Raw genomic sequence first — 19,097 nt, forward strand, 5'->3', positions numbered from 1 at the left:
TTTAATAATTTCATATTTTATTTCAAAGTTGGCTCGTTTTAATTTATAATGTACAAAACTTTATAACAATATTTGTCCATGCTCAGGATCATACTTATAGTAATCGTAAAAATATATATTATCATTATTAATATCTCTATAATATCTGGGCAAACAACGGATTGTATTTCCCCCATTAATTCAACTACTAACGATGAACTCTGACGAGTTCAGAATTTGGTGCAAATTTTACAAATTAAACTGAATCAGGAATGTTTATAAATCTTTAACATAATGGCGGTTTCTTACTAAAGGAGAACGACAGCTTTCTAGTATAAATAACGGTTGTCTTCTGAAAGAATACTTCAATACAAATATTTTTGGAAATCAAGTTCACTACTTTTGACTAAATATCAACAGTTATGAAAGACCAAAGGTAGAGTGTTTTGTATGTGTGTTTAGCCCAAGGCCTTTATTGCCTCGTTTTGGTGTATGTTGACATTTCTAACTCCACATATCGTAAGGATTTTTGACTGGATTTCGAAATTCACGCACGTCGTTTGCGTTATCAAGCCCTTATCATTTCAGAGTTACATCTAGAAAAATTATTTTTAATGATTATACTGATTAATAGTAGCCGCCATTATGACAAAGGCCTATGGTTAATGGAACGCGTTGGAAGCGTACGACTATGTTGGCAGTACTTTTTCGCCTTTCTATTCTTTTTAGACTTTCATCTATATCGCACTATCAAAAATAGAAAGACCAAAATGGAATTTTGTGAGTAGGCTTCATACGCAAGGAATGTGTTACACAACAAATAAGGAATTACTATTTAACTCAATTATTTAGAAAAATGATGAACTGAGTGAAACCCAAATATAAAAACAAAACGATACAACAGCGGTGAACTTCAAGACCACTTCACTTGTTACAAAAGACAGTCTCCTCATCATCGTTTCAGTGAAGTGGCTTTTGTTCTCCGAAGAGCTTCGAATTCAATGGCTGGAAAAAACTGTGCAAACAAATAACTTAGCTAAAAACCTACTTTAGGAATTTATGTGAAACATTTCTAAACGAAATAATCTTATCTCCCTCTAATCTACTCAACCCAATGAATACTATTTTATAGACCTATGTTATTTCTGAAATTTTAAAATTTCAGCTTGTATTATCACAAGCATTTCGTTTCTTCTTATAGATTGCTGATGATTATTAATATGTACATTGGAAACTAAACCCTATTGGAACAAATTGTACTGGAAAAGCTACACTTCTTCCATGGGTAGGGGTCGCTCAGATAAACTAAATTTGGAAGAAATATAATTGAATTTAGGCTAAGAATGTTTTCTGTTTCAATTTTTAACGTTCAATATTAATAAACTATATAATTTTTGTCATCTTTATAGAAGAATTAAAGCTTTTCCAGTAACGTTTTTCCTACAAAGCTTAACATCTAATAATACCCACCGACTTGATGACAAAAGCATGGACGATAAAAATGTTAAAGAAATAAAAAAAGCACGACTAATTGTTGTAAGCACTAGTGTAGTGTACTGTTAATACTTGGTATATAGATATGTGTGCTGGTCATGATGAAACCTTCAAACTAACTAAAAAGATCTTAGAAGATCATATTCTGTAAAAAGTAAGAAAAACTAAATGCTGCTAAAAAAAACAAAATCAGCTCTTATTGGTTATTATTGCAATCGCAGAGAAGATTTCGCATCAATAAGAAACTAATGAGACTTTCCTGAACCAAAACAGAACCCTTGACACGAAAGACTGTCCAATCAAATTGTTGGAGAATAAAACTAGTCTGAACAATCATAAATTTCTCACTCATACGAAATCTCAGTGCCATGAGCCGTAAAATAAAATATGATACGTATCAGTATAAAATGTAGTTGGTTATGTATCTATAATAGAATTTCTATTCCTGTATTAAAAATCAAGCTCCCTGTTTAGTAAAAAAAGCCCTAGTCTCTACTTAATCTCGATTTAAACCTGGCCAATATCACTTGCTTTCTGGCAATATATTTATATATAGTAATTCTAGTCTTTTTACATTACATATGTATATATATTTATAGATTATATTCAATATTATGCGACTCTCACCTACACTTTTTCAAGTGTATATCAAAATTGTTCCTTAACGTCTAGCACGATGACCAATCAGAATTCAAAGAATGCGGCGACGAAGACCACTCCTCGGGGGAGTCTGGTGATGGAGTTAAGTATGACACGGGAAGTTTTTGTGGCGAATCGTAGGATATCGAATAAGAGTGTACCGAAGGTGGCGTCGGGTAGTTTTCATTATAGAGTATGTTGTTGGGATGTTGCATATGATGATAAAGTTGATTATTGGTATACGAACTGCTGGAACTGTTTTTCCTTCTAGGCATCACGACGCCGTTAGTCATAGCACAGGCCTGGACTGTTCTGTGACCATTTGGAAATCCGTTCTGTACGCAGTGCGCAACCGAACTCATATCATCCATGTCCTGTACAATAGATATCTGTCGTGGTTCTGATTCTACCGTACAAGCCAGGTTAGGGCTGCTTTGAGCCGAATACAGTCTCGTTCCCGACGGATATTCGCGTCTTTGTTGCCTTTGCTGGGTCGGATAAAACATGCAGTCAGAGGTATTATTAATTGTTTCACCACCTATGGCGGTCACGGGAAGCATACACGACATCGATAATGAGTCGTGCAGGTTCGGAGATCCACTATCGACACCACACTCTGTACCGCCGAAGTTAGTTGAGAGCTCCGTTTCATTCAAATGGATATCGTCGAAATCCAATCCATTGAATTCTTCCAATCCATATTCATTGGCTAAAACATCATTAAAAGGAGAGTCTGAGAACACTGGTGGCGAGTTTGTATCTTGTGGTGGTGACAACGTCGTTGAATTGGATGGAGAAATCCCCGTTCCCGAACTCCCTTGAGGAGAAAATCCATTCATTACAGAGGACACACAATTAGGAGAAAACGTCGGTCCACTGCTACAAGGCGAGGGCTGTTTGACGTGTCCTTGTGGAGAGTAAGCTGCAGCACCATCGCTTGGTTTCCTGCTATTGCTATAGTTTTCAGCAACAGGCTCCTCATCCTTACGCGGCTGTCTTTTGCGTTTTCGTTTTGTCCCACCATTCGCAGTTGTTTTAGCCCTTGCACCACGAGCGTGATCGGAATTCGTTGAAGAAGCTTTTGCCCTTGTGGAAGAGGTAGTCACCGGGAAATGCGTGATGACTGATTTCCCGTTTTGCAGTTCAGTGCATGGTGGAGAAGCCGTGCCATTGTGCGGGGACTTTTGCTGATCTGGTGGAGAAGTGAGCGCAGGTGCTGCTTTGGGTGAATTACATCCTAGTGACCAATCCTTTAACAGCTGTACAATATCATGGTGCATCTTATGTCGAGCAATATGTTCTGGAGTTTTATCCATATTGTCAGCAATGTTTCGATTGGCGTAATTAAGCAGCAGTATTCTCACTGCCTCTAGGCTCCCCTCGCGAGCTCCAAGGAACAATGGCGTCTGACCCTATAACATAACATAACAACCGAGGTTAGTTATTCTAACGGGATTAAAACCGAAGCTTTGAATAAGTTTAAAACGAAGTCCCGCCCTTGGACAATAGCCTGCGTGCAGCCGAACGTAACAGTGGTTAAGTCCGTGTAGATAGATAGATACTTTATTAACGTGTCAAGAAAATAACTAGCTGAGGGAAAACCCTCTACTAATAGGGGACACCTAAGGTATAATGATAAAATCAAATCATAAGATATACAATGATATTAATTAAGACTAAAAATTAACTCAATAAAGTACTAAAAAATTATTTTATAATTATAAAATACAAAATATAAATATTCTAATGTTTTGATAATAATGTAATAAAATCCTAATCAGCCTTTCAACTATTACATAAAAAACACCCTCTACATCCGAAAGCTTTGAAAGTATTAACCAGAGTTAAGTCGTGCCGTGTAAGCAGGCTATTGGATAATTAGTAATGGCAAATAAATATAAAGCTAAATCAAATCCGTTATAAAATCCAATCCAATATCCCCTTACTATAGCGCACTGAAAGACAGGCGTTTACTAGTCTTAGACACTACCAATATACTTAGAAGTAAGTAGCCACATGTCAAGAGTAAAACCACATATTTCCAGATACCAGACCAAGTCATGCTGACAGAAATCTGGAGACGAGAAAATAGTTTTCGCAGTACCAATCTGTGTTGAAGCCAGACCCAAATTTAAAGCCTTTGGACGTCATAGTTATGTTTTAGTTGTACTTAAAAAAGAATCAATATAGATAAAGATCTATCGTTAACATACCTTATCATCCTGGAGGTCTTTCTTTGCACCATTTTTGGCCAGTTCTGCCGTGACCTCGTGGCTATTTACCGCAGCAGCCCAATGCAGTGCAGATTTACCTAAAGAACGGAAACAGTGTTAAAACAGATTTTGAGGTAGGAAGCGTAACATAACGTGCTGTGCGGTATTCATGCATTGTGGTCAAACACGGGGAGGCCTTTTTCTGTCATGCTGATTTTTTTTTTCATGGTATCGTCCTGCTCAAATGAGTTTCACCGGAAAAATAAAAACCGAAGCAAATCAAAATAATGTTCTATTGTCATTTCAAATTTATAACGTGGAAATGAAATTCAATTCCGTCGTACGAAGTTCGCATTTAATAGCCTAAAATCTACTTCATCATACTGGAGCCGTTCTCTAAAGTTGGCTGACGACCTTGAATTCATAATCCGACAAGGTTAATGGGATTGACTCTAGGCTTATAGAAAGCATTGTTACACAGCCCTTGAGAGACGTTTATCGACGACATACAATATTAACCTTGCCAACTTTCGCGTTAAATTCGATTGCCAAGCTTTATGGCTTGGTTAACCCCGCGTAAATTACGGGAAACGTAAGGATCGTGCAGGATCTCTTGGGTGGTTCACACTTTATAGAATGCTTTCTTGTACAGTTTTGGGAACATATGGCAAATTTAAACTAAAAGTGCTGGCATAAATATGACGGAAACACTTTCTACTGTTTCCGTGTATTTACGATTTGTAACTTTTTGGAAATTTTAGACTATAAGGCGTCGAAAAAAACTCCTAAAAATTCTGTATTCTGGCTATTATTGACATAAAGCGAGTTGTAGTATATGTTATTCTGCCCTGGACATAATTTGAGGAGTTTGCGTGTTAATTTGTTCATTCTTCATTCGATACTTACCTTGGTTATCTATGTTGTTGACTTTGGCGCCTGCCTTGATTAAATCTTTCACTATGTCTACCAAATCGAAACGAGCCGCAAGGATAAGAGGTGTTGTGCCATCATCCATGCGCGCCTCAAGATCGGTTGCTCTGTTCCTTAGGAGAATCTGTTACGAAAAAACAAAAACAAAGGTTATTTGGGCACCGATATACTGTTTTTTGTTGTTGTTGTTGTTGTTGTTGTTGTTACAGAGTCAAAATGTTTGAAAATGTTTTTTTACCTGGAAGACGCCCTGAGCGTCGGATCCTACAGCCAAATGTAAAGGCGTTCTTCCAAGCCGATCCCTCGAATTAGGATCAGCTCCAGCATCGAGCAGGCGTTTTGCCGCATCAGCCCTTGAATGCCTTGCAGCCAAATGAAGGGGTGTTTCTTGGGATTCATCTGTCTTAGCCCCATAACTTGCACCCATAGACAGTAAGTCGGACACCATGACACCTCCACTGTCATCACTATCCTTGTCATCGTCTATACAACCATCCAAGAACGTCCCTCTACAGGACGCTAGATGTAGTGCCGTAAATCCACCAGGGCCTCTAGCATCCACGTCCTGAACCTCGGCTCCTCTTTCACACTTCTGTGGCGGCATTAATGAAGAACAATTCCTAACATTCACGTCAGCAGCTTCTCGATGCAGCCTTGTCCACTTCCGCGTGTCTTTCTCAACAGACCCGCCCCTTTTTAGTTCATCTTCATCATCTAGTTTGACACGCTTGGGATCCCGAGCTTCGCTGGGTGGAGTCAAGTCTGAACGAGATAACGCACTGCCTCCAGCCGCGCCCTCTTCTTCCAAGTCGGTAGTACTTTTGTTCATTGACCTTTCAATTAAACAAAATTAAATTAAATTTTGAAGCACATCAAAGTCATTCATTACTCCAGATACTATACAGAGCATTTAAGATTTGAGGCAAACTGAGAAGTTGATTCGTTTTCCAACCTCTCTTATTTCGTTAGGTTATTTTGCCTAATATTCCCAAGTGTTTAAATTAAAATTAAGCATTTTAAAGTAAAAAATGATATGAATAGCCAATCACCTGTCTTTTAATTTCTTAAAACGATACCTTATTCAAAGTGCTCGAATGTATGATATATCTTTGAACTATTTGAAAACAAACACGTGTTTCTAAAGTAGAAGGAATTTGTACGACTCCTATTTCGACGTATTTTTCACTCATTACTTGACCAACAAAACAAAAACGTTCATACCTCATAGACACCTCCTGACCAACAGGATCTCGTCGTTGTGATCTTCGTTGGTGGATAAGACGTCGAGGGAAGCCTTCAGGTAACCAAAGTTTGGTGTACATCCTCTTACCGCCAGCCAGAACCCCAACGATAAACAGTGGAATCCCAACACAAAGGATCGCGATCCATAATGGACTCGGCTCAAAACCCGGTTTCGGTGAAACGGTTGGCTTTTCTTGACCTTAAAGAGGAATCCAAAACTCCATCAAAACATTTCGTGAGCAAAAACAAACGTTTCAATGTGTTTGCGCTTGCGGAAATGGGAACGTTAAAATTAGGGAAAATGGTAGAGAAGGCTATTAGGAATTTCCTTAGAAAATTCGACGATCTACTTACTGTCTACTGCATATACGGGATACGGCAAATCCAGTTTGTTGTTAGAAGCCTTCGCGCCGAGAAATCTTGCAGCCTGTAAAATAAAAACGTGGTCAGAAACAGAGTTTGACAGTTACCAAAGGAAATACACTCGAGCAAACGTAGTGTTTAGTCAGCAATAAGAAGAAAAGAAGATCAACCAAGAATTGGAAGAGGAAAATATAAGCAACAGGAAAAAATATGCAAAGGTATTTTTTAAATCTTTAAACAAACATTGGAAACGTGAATGAAACACTGAAAGAATGAAATAAAACTTACATTGCCAACGTCTTGAAAGCAATCACTCTCACAACCTCTGTTATCCAGTGTTACGTGAACTTCGGCACTTCAGAAAAGAAAAATACAAAATCGTTAGAGTTTATTTCTACATAAATAAATACATTTTCAGCGTTATGCTTACCCGTTCTTTTCACTACTAGCACGCCTATTGCGACTGCTTCTGACATACTCTGCACTTTCTGCTGATCTTCTTTTTCGACCTATTGGCACTGGGGCTGAAGGCGGAAGTGGATAGGGTAACACTATTGGCCTGTCGTCTTTGTCCTTTTTGATGAAGGCAATAGTACCCAGAACTCTAGACAGCTCTCGCATGAACTCCCGAGACCCTTTCATAAAGGTTTCAGGCGTCACCAAGAGAACTAAGACCAGAGTGCCTTTTGCAGGTTTTGGAACTTGAATGTTGCAGTCAAGACCGTCCTCTAGACATCCTTTGTTGTTGCATTCCTTGTCGCATCTCGTGTCCGCGAAACGAGCGGCACAGTACTTGTTACGAGGGCAAGATGGCGTTGGCTTCTTGCAGTCAAAACCATCAAGCAGGCAGGTGCCTGTGTTACATTCTTGGTTGCATACACCGTTTTCGAAAACCTCGTAGCAGGGCCGACCAGAGTTCGTAACAGCTGTACAGTTAGACCAAGGCTCAATGCCTAGAGAACATGTGGTGCCATCCCAGTTGCATTCATAATTGTTGCATTTTGCCTGAAAACAAAGGAATACGTATTATCGTAAGAGCCAAAAAAGACTTTGAAAAAGAGAGGAATTATTTAATAGAATACTTACGACACATTTTCCGCCGTCAAACTTTTTGGCGCAGTCGCTGTAGGGGCACGAATCCTTCACCAGAACTTCACAATTCTTTCCAATCAATTTTTCTGGACAGTCACATTTGTAGCTACCCACTAAATCTCTACAGCTACCACCATTTCTACACGGATTGCTCGCGCACTCATTTATAATCTGCTGACAATTATTCCCAGTGAAACCTTCTGGACAGTTACAGGTATAACTATCATAGCCATCCACACATGTTCCTCCATTCTTACAAGGATCGGATAAACAGTCATCTTTATTCCATTCGCACTGTTGCCCATACACTCCTTGTTTACAGTCACATTCGTAACTTCCTTCCACACTACGACAAGTGCCACCATTTTCACAAGGTGTGTCATTGCAGGAATATACTTGACGCTCACAATTGTTTCCAGAATATCCCTTTTTGCAAAGACAGGTGTACTTCCCTGCGCCGTCCTTACATGTACCTCCGTTTTGACAAGGGAAAGATAGGCACTCGTTGATATTGAGTTCGCAGTTCTTGCCAAGGAATCCACGTTTGCACTGACAGTGATAATTATCAACAAGATTAAAGCACGTTTCCGTCCCCAGTCCTGAACAAGGGTTTGATGCACACTCATCAACGTTGATTTCACATCTGGAACCTGTAAATCCAGAGGGACAGGAGCATTGATAGCTTGCTATTCCATCTCTGCAGGTACCACCATTAAAACAAGCATTAAGAAAACAATCGTTTGGATTAATCTCGCATCGAGAGCCAACATAACCTTTGGGACATGAACAAAGAAAGTCATCAATGAGATCTATACATGTGCCTCGTGCACAGGGGTTGTTTGCGCACTCGTTGATATTAATGTCACAATTTCGTCCTTTAAATCCATTTCTGCATGTGCAGGTATAATTTGCAATTCCATCATAGCATGTTGCTCCATATTTACAAGGTCCACTTGCACAATCATTAATGTTTGTCTCGCAATAGCTTCCAGTATACCCAGGCTTGCACTTGCATGACTGAATACCTTTAGAATTGTCAACACAGGTGCCTTGGTTAAGGCAAATGGCACCTTTACTCTGAGCTAAAGCACAAGAGATGTTCATCACGTCACAAATTGTGCCATTGTATCCATCAGGGCAGGCACAATAAAAATCAGATAAGTCCCTTCCAGTTCTTTTACATGTTCCACTATTGCGGCAAGGATTGATTAGGCATCTGTTTAAAGGCTGCTGACATTTTGTGCCAGTGTAACCTGGAGGACAGTAGCAGCTGTAGGAGCCAATCTTGTCAACGCATGTCCCTCCATGTGTACATGGATTCGAGCTACACTCATTGATGTGAATTTCACATCTTTCGCCTGTAAAGCCTTTAGGACAGCTGCATGTGTACTGGTTTATGCCATCTATACAGGTCCCACCTTGAACACAGGGGCTGAAAATACAAGTAGAAAAAGAAAAGTAAAAAATAAATGAGCACAATGGATAACAAACAACAACAAGCATTTGTACTAACCTTGACTGACAGTCATTGATATTGATATGACAACGGTCTCCAGTGAATCCAGGGTTACAGCGACATGTATAGCCATTGATACCATCAACACAAGTTCCAGAGACACATGGACGAGCCTGACATTCATTGACATCTTCTTCACAATATTTCCCTGAATATCCAGGTTTGCAATTACATGTGTAAGTATAGGGAGAATTACTTGAGCATGTGGCACTGTTACGGCAAGTGTGACCCAAGCAACTGTCAATTACTGTTTCACAGTCCCTTCCTAAAAAAAAGTAAAGCATTTTAAAATATTTTAAATTTTTATTCCTTAGGCCAAGAAATAGTACTCCAAATGTTTCAAGAGAATTCACACACCTGTATAGCCATTGCGACATTGGCACATGTATTGAGCTACTCCATCGATGCATCTTCCTCCATTGCGGCAGGGCGATGTTGCACATTCATCAATCTCAACACCACAATTAGATGATGTGAAACCAGGATGACATTTACAAGAGTAGTTGTTCATTCCATCAATACATACACCCCCATTTAGGCATGCACCTACTGGACAATCATTTGGATCATTCTCACAATGATCACCTGAAAACAGATTGTAAATAGATTTTGAGAAGCAGCTTTTGTTAAAGGGATAACCAAGATGCTTCATTTAGACTGATATTTGATGGACTACAAGAATCTGGTAAAACTTCTTAATCATTCATCTCCAGTGATCCCAATAACTGAGAAGACTTACCAGAAGCTCCTGGTGGGCAGATACAAAGGTATCCATTGACCACATTCCTGCATACTCCACCATTCTGACAAGGTGAGCTATGGCATTCATCAATTTCAAGTTCACAATTAGTTCCAGTGTATCCACCACGGCAATTGCAAGTATAGCCATTTATACCATCCACACATGTTCCCATATTTTGACATGGGGATGTAGCACATTCATTAATGTTTGTTTGACAGTTTGTGTCTGTAAAGCCGAGAGGGCAAGTACAAGAGTATTTTCCCACAAGATCATTGCATGTTGCACCATTGCGGCAGGGAGACGAAGCACAGTCATCAATATCAATCTCACAATGTGTACCTTCATAACCATACAAGCAGGTACAACTGTATTCCCCAAGTTTATCATGGCATTGTCCTCCATTTTGACAGGGCATGCTGTCACACTCATTGATTTCTACTTCACAGAGTTTACCAGTCCATCCGTTGAAGCAGACACACTCAAATTGGTTGTAGTAATCAAGACAATTTCCATTTTGACATGGATTCGACTCACATTCATTTATGTTTGTCTCACAACGGGATCCTAAAACAAACCAAAATACCATGTCTTACAAAGTGATGCTAATTTCAATGATCAAAAACTGAGGAATCATGAAAATGAGAATAGTAACAAGATAAAATATTGTTTAAAAATGCAGTTTCTTACTGCACAGCACCCAGAAGTATGACCACTGATAATGTATTTGCATACTTTTATCTTGGCTTTCACCCCATCGGCATTGCAGGATTGTCTTAACTTATTTCTGGTCTAAATGCTAATTGGAGGATGGCATGAGAAAAGTATGTGAATACATCACATTTGGTCAGAATTTTGAGATTTGCACTGTAATTTGCAATATGCAGTAGAATTTGCAAAATATGAAGTGATAACATTAAGTGGTAATCAAGATGTGTAGATGTTTTCATAAACTTACCAGTAAATCCAGGCACACAATCACAGACAAAGGACCCTGGGACATCTCGGCATGTCCCCCCATGATAACAGGGTGACTGGGCTACATTACAATCTGGAATATCCACGTCACAGTTGGGGCCTGTCCATCCATGGGAACAAAGACAATTGGCCTTTCCAAAAGGTGATGGAACACAAGTTGCACTGCCATTACATGGATTAGATGCACATTCATTATCAAATTGGCAAATAAGACCTGTGAAATAATCAAGCAGAAGGGTTAGAATTCTGAGAATTTAGGGTCAATAATGCAACCTAATATATCCGCTAACCAGACTTGCTACATCACATACAATGGACTCAATATATACACTGCATTCATACCTGCTTTGTTGGGTGGACAATTGCATCTATAAGATCCAACTCGATCCACACATGTACCTCCATTCAGGCATTTTGGGTTATTAGGAGTTTCAAGACAGTCATTCACATTGATGGAGCAATCTGCACCTTCCCATCCAGTTATACATCGACAAATATATCCTCCATCAACATTTGTACAAGTTGCACCATTTTTACATGGGTTGGATAATGTTGAGCATTCATCAACATCAACTTCGCAGCGTTTTCCAGTAAAGTTGGGTGGACAGCTGCAACAGCAATATTACAGCATTTTTATCAGCACCAAAGAATATAGCATTTTATAGATTAGTAGTGACCCCTGGTCTGTAATCAATATAACAATAGAGGTATGAATTTGACTCTGACTGAAGCAGGTCCTCTTATAGCGTGAGAGAGAAACTTGTTGACAAACCACACTTCATAAATATAATTTTCATGTCGTAAAATGATTAAAAATATATAACATTGTGACAATCTATGAGGCCAATCTAGGTCTTTAAATAGCATAAAACACATGATAGTGCATTAAGATGCACTATATAAACTACAGATTTGTCATTTAGAGTCGAATGAAATCTAGATTTAATGTGAGATAAGAAATTCTGTTATGGGTTATAGTCTGTGTTTAGACAATTATTTAACAAAACACCAAGGTCAATGGTACATGCATATTAATTTTTAAACATGTATACACAAATCCTGTTTACCACCTAAATTTCATTAAATTACCACATTAGAAAATCTTACTTATAAAAAGCTGAACTACTGCCAAAATAACTGATAACCATCCCTTAGTATTTGACAAGCACAATGATTTTTAATTTCCTTGGGCATGAAATAACCAACATTTTCTATAAGTACATTATTACATATGTATAGTTTATACGTAGGCAAAATACAGAGCATCTAAAACAACAACAGATGCTCAAATTTAATACACATCACATCCCACATTCTTAACTCAAAGCTTAATGAAACATTCAAATTAAGTGTTCCACACAAGGAGTTTTTTAGTCTGTTTAGGAGTATTCCAATAGCCAAACAACAGAAACGTTTGTGGCTTGGAGTATCAATTGTCCTGGTTGACAAGAAAATCATTCATCCTTGAAAAGCCATGAGCCACTGACAGTCTAACTTGAGTGTGTTCTGATAAATGAGCCATAAAACCTAGTCTACTGAGTGATTACTTGCTGTGGTATTCTATTGCTGTCTTTGTGAGACAACAAAGACTTTAAATTCTTGAAAATGCTGATAACTAAAAAACAATAAATGCATAATTTCCTAATTCTCAAATCGCTGACCCTACAAAGTGTTCCTAAAACTCCCTGTTATGAAGCTAATACTGTAAGCGATTTATAAACTTAAGCACATTAGTCATGTTTCAGTCTGCTTGCCCCCTACGGCCTGGGATGCTAAAAAACGCACATTAAATTATTACGCAAACGAAAAAGTCAAGTCAAATAACTAAAATTTGATTGTGTTCATTCATATTTCACTTGAATAAAAATTTCAAATGAGTAATTTTTTCAATTGTTTTGTTTTTCCTAAGATTTTTTTTAGTGATTTTAAAAGTCATTAATTAACTTGGTTTTTCATAATGATAGCTTGGAAGTCATAAAACCAGTTTCAAAAACGAAGCTAATGTGTTTATCACTATAGCATAAAATTTGATCCCAACCAGCCCAGTTAGAAAAACATTTTTATTAACTATTAATATTGGGCAGCCAAAACAATAGTTAAGGAAACTTTGCAAAGATTTGACATTTGTTACGGCAGCATTCCTATTAAATGAGTTAACAAAAGAACACAGATTCGTATTCAGTAATTCATGCAATCAGGAGAGATGTTTTTACTAGGGCTATGAATTCCACCTTAGGGGACCCAAGAATCAACAAGGCAAATTGTCTTAGCATTATCTAAACTCTTCTCAGACTTATAATTAAGAGTGAATATAGTGGAATCCCAGCAAATTTGGACAAGGAGGGCAATATTAGATACAAGCAGCTGTTGTCGTAGTCTTGCACATGGTTGAGTCAAAAAACAATTGTCGTAAGACACAATAACAAAGATAATGCAATTTGTTAGTTCAAATACTTGGTCGGCCCTAAAAGAAAATATCGCTTGCATTTTGTCCCTATTTTGTATCTTAGAAGAAATCCTAGAGGTTTAGTGGAAAAGTAGCAAAGTTTGTCTCGGTTTTTGAGGTATTTCATTGTGTATCAGAGGATTAGTGACAGAAATTTATGCATGTTTGGAGTATAGAGCGAGCCCGAAGTGTCACACTCGCAACTGGTCGGAACAATGAGCAAACAATACGAGAATTAGACAAATCTACCGCACGTTGCACAATGATTAAGGGACTTCGTACATTTGGCCTTTAGATCTCAATGCCTTTGAGAAAAAGCCTTTAAGGTCACCAATAAGGCAACCGGTATTAAAAAGAGTCCGAAACTACCCTCTTTGCCGACGGACTGACGTTTTGAAGTCAATATTTCGGCGTTGGAAACAAAATTAGCAAACACAAAAAGGCACACTCTGGACTGCTCAAGCCTCGTGCCTCTTTTCCCGATAATTTGCCTTTAGTATTAAGCCTTTCATTTCTTAGTACGTATAAACTTTCTTCATGAAGAGCAAGACGTTGAAAGCGGTACTTAATACCGAAGGTATCAAACGGCATCACACTGGAGTCAATTAGAACACAACCCTAGAGCGAGTTAGAACAAACAACGTAAAAATACTTATTGTGGAATCAAAAAAATTTGACTTTGGTAAACAGACGTTTTTCAGTAATTAGTCTCTGTAGAAAACCTAGCTAAAACAATCACCAAGAGGGCGAAACTACGAGAGATGAAAACACGGCCACGAAATTAAACTTCGTAATAGGACATTACCGAGTACAGAGCGCGCGCTTTTTTTCTTACTAAAACTTTAGCGTATGTCAATAATTCTCGTTGAAAGGATGTTTTTAAACTACAAATAGAGGTATGAATAAAAGAGGCATCAATCAAGCAGGCTGTGTATCAAAAACACTTGCAGTTAGCCACAACAGATAACTGTTTATCCGTAACTTGGAAGAAAGAATTTGTAAGGACAGATAGAAAACAGGCTTCCTTCGATCGACCAACTAGATTCGTGCTTTTCTTCACTCCTCTCACTATTGTTTTGAGCATTTTATTCCATTATTCTAGCGTGTAATATTATTCAATGTATGGCACTTCGAATTTCTTTATTCTAAAGAAACTCAGCTTAGTGTTAATCCTAGATTCAGTTTACAAATATAGTCCTAGATGTTTCGGCTGGCTTCGCACGACAACTTGTCATCACCATAAAAACAGGCCAGAAAATTGTAATTTACTGGATTCCGAGGCGTTTATTAGCTGAAAATTAGGAGTACCTTGTAGTAAACGTCTAGAAAAGGATAAATAATTATCTCTTAAGGAATAAAGAGATATAAAGTACAACCAAGGTCGATGAAAATTTCTACTAGGCGGATTTTCAATGATCATCGAGTCTTTTTGGACACGAACCACTTTGAGTCATTTTACGCGAACATTTCAACGCTTGCAACTCATAATTAGGTGTTTTTGGTATTTTTATTCTCAATTATAACACATTGCGAGTCTGTCAATGGAACGAAAACAATTCGCAGGAGGTTTAGTTAATTATTTATGTGTTGTTTAACAACCTTGATACCATGGACTTTTGAAGACCTTAGCAAAACACGTAAACCTTAGTTGCCATAGATTTCCGGTAGACATCAGTAATCTTGTAGGTTTATTTATCTTTCAAAGACAATTCGATATGAGCTTTTATTAGCGGCCTCAGACAATCAGTATTTTCCATAAATAGGTAACAATATACCTCCATGAACTCAAAGAAACATAATTTTAATGGACTCAACCTTCAAGTATATAACAGGACGTTGAAGTGCGGTTTTGATGGGTACATTAAATTTTGATGCCAGTTTCGGGCTATACGTCGATTTTACTACACTTGTAAACGTTCAATAATTAATGACTGAATTATAGAGAAAGAGGTATGTACGGATCAACATTAGAAAGTACTTTACCACTGCTGTACATACACTATACTAAATCTGACATTACAACAACCAATCTGAAATATCGAAAAAAGCCTCTGATTATTAACTTAGATAAGAAATAAAAGATTTAATAAGAGGCCACACTTTGTTAAATAGCGTTAAACTGTCAAAGAAACTTTAACCAGCACAGTTTACTTCACGTGCATTTGGTTTACATAATTTGTAGTCCTTCATAAACGTAAATTAAAGCATTTTAATGTGATATATATATTTGATTCTAACCTGCAATGTACTGATCCATTGACGATCGAGCAGGAGCCACCATTTTGACACCATCCGGTTGAACATTTGGAGGCTGCGAGAAAGAAATCATCAATTAATTTAAAAATCACGTTTGGAGAACAAGGTGAACTCAATTTACACAATAATAATGTGTTACATTATGGCCGAATATTCCAATAAGCCCTTTCAGCTGTTAGTGAAAGTCTACGAAGTTATCTTAATAAAACTTTGTTTATCCGTTATTTGATCACGTCTTGTCGTCCAAGGGGATACATTTTGGAGCATATTTATAGAGATATTTTCAAGAGATAATATCCCTCCTCATGATGTGCGAATTCATAACTGCTTTCACGCGCAGCGTGAGAATTCTATGAACCGTACGAAGATCCAAACACTTCTATCGATTTTCATTAAAATGCATCCAAATCACAGAAACTGCATTCAATACAACTTTTCTATCCTCGCTGTCTTGTAAAGACTCCCATAATCCGATACACTTAAAGAATTTCGTCTGATTCATGAGAAGAGGAAGGTTCTGTGTCCCTTGCTTGTACTAAAACGGCCTCGGTATGTCGGCGGCGCTCAACCAATATGCCTATCGCTGGCACCCTAAAACCATGACCAGTGTTGTTTACAGGCCTTAATATGTTCCTCAATCTAGAGAGTCGTGTCCTTGTAGTAGTTTGAGCGATTCGAGGTAGAAGCCTTTCGGACATGTGAGTGTCTTTTGGCGGTTGAACGTCAGCACGCACATTTAAGATACTCATACAACTTACCACCTAACGAAGCACCGACTATAGGAATTAAAAGAGCGAAGGCGATCGTAAAGTGAAAGCCCTTCATTCTTCTAAACTCTTGTCCAGTGAACTCTCAAAAACTCCGTTTAAATTTCATCGGTCGATTCATGAATGCGGACAAGGTTAGTACGATATTCTCTCACTGTCAAACGACCAAGCGATATAGAATTTCACTGATTAGCTAATTTGCATGTGTTAAGGATATCGAGGGGTACTACACTATTGTGGGGGCCCCAAGTTCATCATTACTTGGCCAACCGCGTCGGCCATTCTTTGTTTAATGGAATCCGACCAATCAGAGCGCAGCGCATGAGTGATGCTGACGGGTTGATGACAACAAGTTGTGATGATTGTGACATTGACGAGAGACCTTTTTTATATAGACCCCTTGTTCAAATGGTGCTTCAATGCATCCTAATTTTTTTTGCTAAACAACCAAAGTCACTTAAAACTCGGGACCGAAAGCGTGCATTCAAAGAAGAGTATTCCTAAAACTACCCCTAGAATGCTGAGACAAAACAAGGTTGCTTTCTCACCGATATTGGCTTACACTCTTAGGTTATTGACGAGGGAAGGAGTGGCTACACGCAGCGACTCTCCTGATTTCCTTCTTTTCTCCAATTTCAAAGAAACAGCAAATGTACTTGTATACAGTGCGCTAGTCTAAGCACCTGACAAGCCTTTTATATTGTGCAGAATATCATAGCAAGCGTTAGTGAGCTAGCTGTTCATTTGAGGTCAACGCAACCAAAAGTAAACTCAAACAGCTTCCATTCTTTCTTAGTGGCTTCAGTGTTAGCTTTCTGATCATTTGTTGAGAATACGCTCAATAGTTTTGTTACCATAACTACGGATTCGAGTCAAACCTGAACGACTTCTTTTCCCACGACCCTACATAGTTTAACGCCAAAGGCATCAACAAAACGTAGCTAATCGTGCCCCAAATCCACTATATCCACTCCAACGCTTCACTTAATAATCTGACAGTAGACGAACATCGATATCTATGTAATGTTTGTCTTATACAAACACCAGCGGAGCTACGTTGTTACTACTTTGGCAATTTGTGGATAAAAAACACAAAAACAACTTTGTTTGAACGCCCTTTGACCCGCCACCATCCAGCAAGTTATTAAAGGACTGCAAGGTGAAAGGGTTTTATAACAAGGAAATTCTCAACTATGTTTAAAAAAATAGTAAGAAAAAATAAATAAATAAATAAAAAATAAAGAAATTAAAATCAACATGATAATTGTTTTGCAAGGGATAATTTATAAAACCTTTACAACTATTCTTCTGAGACCAACCTACTCGGATAATTTGGATCTAAATATACCGATATGAAATGCTCTTTTACTCCGACGAAGGCGTCCGAAACGTCAGTAAGTTTTTTCATCTTTTCACGGTGTAAAATTTACCCTTTTACATTACTGTTTCATTAGAATCACCGACGCAGCTTACACTAGCTTTTAGCTAGTTATCTCTTCTGATAAAATGAACACTGTAATTCATGGCCGAAGGTGACGGAAACACTGAAGTCATGTTTGAAACAAAACCTTTGTAAGTAGGTCTAGTTTAATCAAAAAGGGACTTTAGTTTGTCAATTATAGGCTTCTACAAAGCTTAGAACAGAGGTATTATTGAAGAAGCTCCAAAAGTGCACAGCGACTAAGATCTTTTCTTTCTTCTATTCTATTCTTTCCTTTTGCCGAAATGAACAATTTGGCCCACGTGTGCCTCGAGCCAGGCGTTCTGCGCGCCCAAACAAAGACCACAACGTCTTTTGGTACCCATAAATATAAATTCTGATTATTAACTTGAGCAACCTTTAATCAACGTGGTCAAGACAATGTGCGAAGCAGTTGGGAGCTAACACTAGTGTTTGTTAAGAATGGCTTTCATCTTACTGGTATATAATGTACCATAGATGTACCATATATACAAATATGTTTTATACAGGGTTATTGTTAGCAAGCCAATGATTGTTATAGACGAGCGTAAAAGAAGCCGGAAACTGAAGTAACTCAGTATTTTTTTGAATAAAAATACTCTTGCAACCTAATGAGTCATAGATTAGTTTAGATGTAACGAAAACAATCTCAAAACGAAAAAAGAAAAAAAAAGTGGTGATTTTGTTCCGTCTCTGCGTTCTCGGTCATCAAGTATTAGCCTCATTGAAAAATTACTCAGTATTGTATTGTAAAACAATCAAGCCATAATCTCTTATGATAAATCGCTATCTTCTATTTCTGGTATTTCTGTTTTATAAAATGAAATGGCTAAAGTTATATCGTAGTTGTTTTAACAGCATGGATGGAACTGGAAGCTGGGGGTGTGTTATTGGAGGGATGTTTTGTAGAAAGCGGGCGAGGTTAATTTTACTTTCCTGAAATCCCTCAAATTTACTGAAGAATAAGATCAATAACTATGA

At 38.0% G+C, this 19,097-nt stretch overlaps 1 protein-coding gene across 2 annotated transcripts in view; it reads right to left on the reverse strand.

The window, feature by feature from the left end:
* The window catches only part of LOC116294546 (uncharacterized), a 36,099-nt gene continuing 17,002 nt past the window's right edge, over window positions 1-19,097 (reverse strand). Inside the window, exons 1-16 of one of the 2 annotated variants that reach the window (XM_031702172.2) lie at window positions 16,646-16,870; window positions 15,870-15,942; window positions 11,528-11,793; window positions 11,166-11,399; window positions 10,208-10,774; window positions 9,826-10,053; window positions 9,466-9,733; window positions 7,947-9,384; window positions 7,291-7,865; window positions 7,149-7,215; window positions 6,852-6,924; window positions 6,477-6,696; window positions 5,494-6,088; window positions 5,232-5,379; window positions 4,326-4,423; window positions 1-3,524 (exon numbers count right to left, since the gene is read on the reverse strand). In XM_031702172.2, the coding sequence (XP_031558032.2) occupies window positions 2,142-3,524; window positions 4,326-4,423; window positions 5,232-5,379; window positions 5,494-6,088; window positions 6,477-6,696; window positions 6,852-6,924; window positions 7,149-7,215; window positions 7,291-7,865; window positions 7,947-9,384; window positions 9,466-9,733; window positions 9,826-10,053; window positions 10,208-10,774; window positions 11,166-11,399; window positions 11,528-11,793; window positions 15,870-15,942; window positions 16,646-16,712 (6,300 nt within the window). In that variant the 5' untranslated portion in view covers window positions 16,713-16,870 and the 3' untranslated portion in view covers window positions 1-2,141. Of the gene's footprint in view, window positions 3,525-4,325; window positions 4,424-5,231; window positions 5,380-5,493; window positions 6,089-6,476; window positions 6,697-6,851; window positions 6,925-7,148; window positions 7,216-7,290; window positions 7,866-7,946; window positions 9,385-9,465; window positions 9,734-9,825; window positions 10,054-10,207; window positions 10,775-11,165; window positions 11,400-11,527; window positions 11,794-15,869; window positions 15,943-16,645; window positions 16,871-19,097 lie in introns of those variants that run through there. The other variant, XM_031702171.2, reaches the window with a different exon arrangement.

This window comes from Actinia tenebrosa, unplaced genomic scaffold, assembly GCF_029948245.1.
Source record: "Actinia tenebrosa isolate PJP-AT-01 unplaced genomic scaffold, QUT_ActTen_1.0 PGA_scaffold9__36_contigs__length_13948895, whole genome shotgun sequence".
Taxonomy (NCBI): Eukaryota; Metazoa; Cnidaria; class Anthozoa; order Actiniaria; family Actiniidae; genus Actinia; species Actinia tenebrosa.